This window comes from Cucurbita moschata, unplaced genomic scaffold (genome assembly GCF_002738365.1).
Source record: "Cucurbita moschata cultivar Rifu unplaced genomic scaffold, Cmos_1.0 Cmo_Scf00032, whole genome shotgun sequence".
Taxonomy (NCBI): Eukaryota; Viridiplantae; Streptophyta; class Magnoliopsida; order Cucurbitales; family Cucurbitaceae; genus Cucurbita; species Cucurbita moschata.
Window position 1 is genome coordinate 789,070 of NW_019268548.1, and position 5,291 is coordinate 794,360.

General features: G+C 35.3%; 1 protein-coding gene across 1 annotated transcript in view; it reads right to left on the reverse strand.

Moving 5' to 3' along the window:
* Positions 1-5,291, reverse strand: part of LOC111429769 (transportin MOS14-like) — a 16,555-nt gene that overhangs the window by 9,783 nt on the left and 1,481 nt on the right. The window contains exons 2-7 of the mRNA XM_023065767.1: positions 4,255-4,332; positions 4,044-4,106; positions 2,680-2,727; positions 2,444-2,590; positions 1,718-1,849; positions 1,558-1,598 (exon numbers count right to left, since the gene is read on the reverse strand). Coding sequence (XP_022921535.1) covers positions 1,558-1,598; positions 1,718-1,849; positions 2,444-2,590; positions 2,680-2,727; positions 4,044-4,106; positions 4,255-4,332 — 509 coding nt within the window. The remainder of the gene's footprint in view (positions 1-1,557; positions 1,599-1,717; positions 1,850-2,443; positions 2,591-2,679; positions 2,728-4,043; positions 4,107-4,254; positions 4,333-5,291) is intronic.

Genomic DNA, 5,291 nt, shown 5'->3' on the forward strand with positions numbered 1-5,291 from the left:
GGGGGGGGGGGGGGGGGGGGGGAGACAATTTTATACCCATACAAATAAAGGGAACATTATGAAAACTCTTCATTAAACGACAACCATGGAAACTAAAAAACTTCACATGGTCACCTCACTTCTTCCAAAATCTATTTGAAATAGCTCAAGACTATGGTACTTCAACTTCTCTCAGTCTAGATAAACCCAAAATTGCTTCAACTACATTTGTCCTGAGAATTTTTTATTTCAACAATTACAAGGGTGGGGATCAAATCAACAACCTTCAGGATGGTAATTGGTGTCTTACCACTAAGTCATGCGTGCATTAACTGCATTAATCCAGAGAATTGAGGACTCTTATCGAGAATAGGGCAATAAAGAGAGATGATATGGTTAGCAATACCAAACAAGGTAGAACCATGTCGATCTTGAATAATTTGAATGATTTCCATCCAAGAAATTGAAAGAGAACACTCCAAAAATAAATGGACTGCACTGTTGCCACAAGAATTGCAAACAATACAATTGTTTGGTTGTAGATGCCAATTAAGGTGTCTCTCTTGAACTTTGTCATTAGTGTTGAGCCCCCTTTAATGATGGTCCATTTAGAAACAAAAAACAAAAAAGTAACTTCGATAAAAAGATCCAGCGGTAGACTATCAAGCACACTAAAGAGAAGAAGAAAAACAGATTTGCAGGAAAAAGTATATATCCTAGCTATCATGGAGCCAAATTCTTCTACTCTAGAGGTCATGAGATGAACACCCACGAATAAATTCATGACTCTCAACCAATCTTCCAAATCTGATCCGAAAAGTTCCTCGGACTGTTCAAGACACGAAAGGTTTTTGATAATATCCCTGCAGTTTCTACCAAATCTTCTTTAGAGCTACAGGATAGCAAAGATTTGTGTAATTCAGGGATAATTGAGTGTCAAGGGCCCAAACATCATTCCAGGAGCTAACTCTTGCTTGAACCCACCCTAAGAGTGGTATTTCTTTTTTGCAAAATCATTAAGTCCCGTAATTGGTTTCCAGCGCCCTTTAGGATAATTTTATATTTGATCTAAGAGAACCAACCACTGGGTTGTTTACCAAGAGACCACTGTACTTGATGCTACAAAGAACTTCCTCCCAATGGGAATCTCCAATACCACTTGAGAAATGAGGCTTCGCTCATTCGAGCTATGTTCCAATCTGTTCAGCTACTTCCTCCCAGTTAACTAGGTCATTCTATTTAAAATTAGGTTATTCTAGATTATTTTGTTGATCAGCGAATTATTTATTTTTCATAAACTTCATACAACTCTGTAATCAATACTGGAGCAACAAATGAGATCCCTAACCCAATTCCATATGCAATCCCAGAATCAAAGCGGCAAGTCTTTGTGATTTGCTTTCACTCTTCTTCATGATACAAAAAACTGATCTAAAATATACCCACATCATACTTCGAATTCACATACCCACATGTAGCACCATATACACATTTAAAAATAAATGAACTTCATTCCTAACTATCTTTTGTGCTATCTAATATATGATGTAGAAATAGTGACGTCAAGAACAGGCATACCCATGCTTTAATCGAAGCCAAGAACAAAATGCCTCGAGCACCTGAAACATCCATAAAACCCAAGCGAATAAAAAAATTGAGGAACTTCTGTTTGAGTAAGAAGACATAATAACCAAACTTCAGATACAGGACACAATTCTTATGATTAAAAAAGTCCCACCTGCTCCTTCAGCTCATTAATATTCAAACAAGCTGTCAAGATATTAAGGGTAACTTCCATTTGGGATGTGAGTTCCTTTTCAAATTGACGGCGTCTATCCGGGCGAGCTGCGATCTTGTAATTGTAAACTTCCTGATTGATGGGTGCCGAAGAAACATGGGAACATGCCACAAAACAAAAACTAACTAACCATTTTGGGAATTATGATATACACACATAAAAGTACCTAAAAGTCCTTCAAAACTTTAATGTTTGTTCAGAGAAAGATATTGAATATTCCAGGCTGATGCCCTAATAGCTGGAATTGTCTCATAATATTCTAGCATATGAAACCATCTGTGTCATAGTAATCAAATAATCTAAAACCACTGACCAATAAAAGTTCGAGGTTTTAATTCTCCATACTCTATAAAATCGATAGCCTTTTATGCTACTGATACGTGACATCCAATAGAAAATTTGATATAATCAAAGGTTCAAGCATTTCATTCAGTTAGCTTTCATAATTCATGTGATTGCTTGCCCCTATTGGATAATTATGTGATAATCAGCACAAGTTGTATACTTTAGTGGACATTTCAATCCAAGTATGTTAAAATTTTCAAGCCCCCAAAATTGAAAATGCATTTTCTTCCAGCATGGTGAAATATAGTTAATGTGCCTTTCAATATCAATGAAGAAAATATATATTTCCAAAACTAAAGAAAAGATATCACAAGTTCATACCTCAGGCAAAACTGTCAGTAGCTCCAAAAATCCTGGTACATACTCTGGATGTGAGTTCATCTCATTCCTGAGCCAATTTACAATACCACCTTCTCCCCAATCATCAGCAGGAACATGTACTGCTAATGCAGCCACTGCTATGCTAATCTATGAAACCAAAATTGACCCTGAATCTTTCCTTCCAATCAGAGGGGAAAATCATTCAATAATCTTGTGCACTTTCGGAAGGAAAATACCTGAGTTCGGACTTTAGGTGGGCCCTTGTGAAATTTTCTTAATAAATTCTGCATATAAAATTAGTAGAACAAAAATGTAACAGGTCAAATTACACATTTTAAACAAAAGAAAAAAAACTTTCAGAAAACTTAAATCCCATTGGAACTGTAACGCAAAATGGTTATTACTGCCTGAGACCCACACCAAAAAAAAAAAGTGTTACATAACTAACTTTGTTATTTCCAAGAAAAGAACATACTAACAGATAGAAGAGGAAAAATGAAAGAATGAGGCCTCCTCTCAAATCCACGTCAAAGAATTACAAGACCACAACTGGGAGCACACACGAATAATGATGTCACGAATTTCCCAAAACGCCCTACTTATTATGGGAGAACTTCATTTTCATCAACAAAGGTCTCCCAAGATGATTTTCATGTTATTAAATTAAGCTAGAGGTTTTTATAATAATCATCCATAATTTAAAGGTTGCCAATGAAGCTAAAGGCCACATTGACAAAAACTTTTGATGTTTTATGAAGCAAAAGCATAGAGTAGCCCACAATCACAATGTGTAACTGGAAATCATCCGAATAAGATAATTAAGACCCAACTCCATTTAACCGAAAAAAGTCCTTGCATCCAACAAGTGAAACCTAAATATGTTTGTTAACCAATGGGGAAAAAATAATAACAAAAACCCAGATTGGTGACAAAAAAAGGTTATCAAGATCAATGTTGGCTAGCAACATACACCTGTCTGCGAATGTAATGATAAGTGGGTTTTTTTTCTATATGTATACATATCTGATACTAGCTTTCTTGTAAATCGTTTCAACTAGGCCTCCAAATTACATAAATATATGCCAAAATAAGTTCTTTCAAGATAGTAAAGTGAGAATTTATAAGAGAAACAGCCACCCATATCAGTAGTACACAACCTCAATCCTTTACCACTAATCAGCACTCTAATCTAAATTTGAGAAACAGCCATGTAATGTTAAGAGACTTTTAAATTTGTATCAAGTGGTGGCATATATATCACGTGCATTATGCAAGTTCCATCAGTTGCAGATTAAGCGATAGTACTATAAAGAATAGTTTTATAGCAGGAAAAAAGTCCACGGCTACAAATGATTTGAGGATGTAGTAGGAAGTCAAAAAATTATTGTTGTCATGGTAAATCAGTGTAAGACCAATAGATATATGATCAGATGTTCAAGTATTAAAAATTCCATATCTACAAGAAAGCAAAGCCACACCTTGAAACAGAAAAGGCGACCAAGATCAACGGGTTGAAAAATATTGTGGCATCGCACCATATATTTTGCACAATTATAATGATGTTGATTGAGAGCTTAGCTACTTAATAAGAGATTCTTACATTTAATGAGTCACGCAAGGGCCTAAAAGCTTCTGAAGGCAGCTCTTCAAAATCTCTCTGTACCTGGATTAGATAAATAGTAGACTAGAACTCAGAGAATTGATCATGATGCATTTAAACGATCTTTATTTCATTACCAAGGAACTCATACACAGATAACTTCAAATAACCAATATTCAGTAATCAACAATGACTAATCAAAGAAAGATACCTTGCTTCGTAGTGTTTGAGAGCAAAAGATCAAAGTTTCCAAATTGCTGGTGGGTTCGTGAAGCAAATTATCAGCAACCTAAGAGAATAAAGACCGTTAACTTCCCTAAATAAAGATGTGAATAATATTCATAAGGCTGCTGCAAAGGGCAGCAACTGCTAGTATCAAATGAAGAGTACTTATGACAGATCCTTAGTATGAGGATCAATGCTATATTGACTCTAACAAGATCAAATTTGAGGAGAAAAGGCAGCTAACAAAAATTTTGTAAATTATCAGCAACCTAAAAGAATAAAGACCGTTAACTTTCCTAAATAAAGATGTGACTAATATTCATAAGGCTGATGCAAAGGGGAGTGACTGCTCATATAGAATGAAGAGTACTTATGACAGATATTTAGTATGAGAACCAATGTTGTTTTGAATCAAACAAGATTAAATTTGAGGAGAACAGGCAGCTAACAAAAATTTGAGGTATTGGAGGATATAAAAATAAATATTCATGTCTGTCAAATATGATTCTATTAAAATGAATGAAGCAGAGATTTTGCTTTGTTACAGCCTACAAGGACTTTTCCTTCAACATCTTTAAAAGAAAATGCAAATCTCACCATTAAGATACACCCTTTACTAGTACATTTTAGTGGATCTACACTTGAAACCATACCCAAATGTGAACCTGTCCAAATCCAATCTAAGTTATTCCTGGAAATTCGTCCATGCTACAGTTGTTACTGAAAGCGAACAGCAATTGAATTCTTTCCTACCTCTATCCTCAATAATTAGGCTGAAACAATAAAGTGAATTGGATGCTTGGAAAGTGCAATTGCAATACATGTGCTTTGTTGCATGAGCTCCAGAAAATTGAAATTATAACATCCCCAATGGCATCTTTTATGGAATGACATACCACTGAATTCATTCTACGAGTTTTTTACCATTTTCAAGCGTGAAATCTGTTCATAATTCCTATTCAGAAATCGATCAAAATCTGTATGTCGAATTCCCAGTTCCCCCCCCCCCCCCCAAAAAAAAAA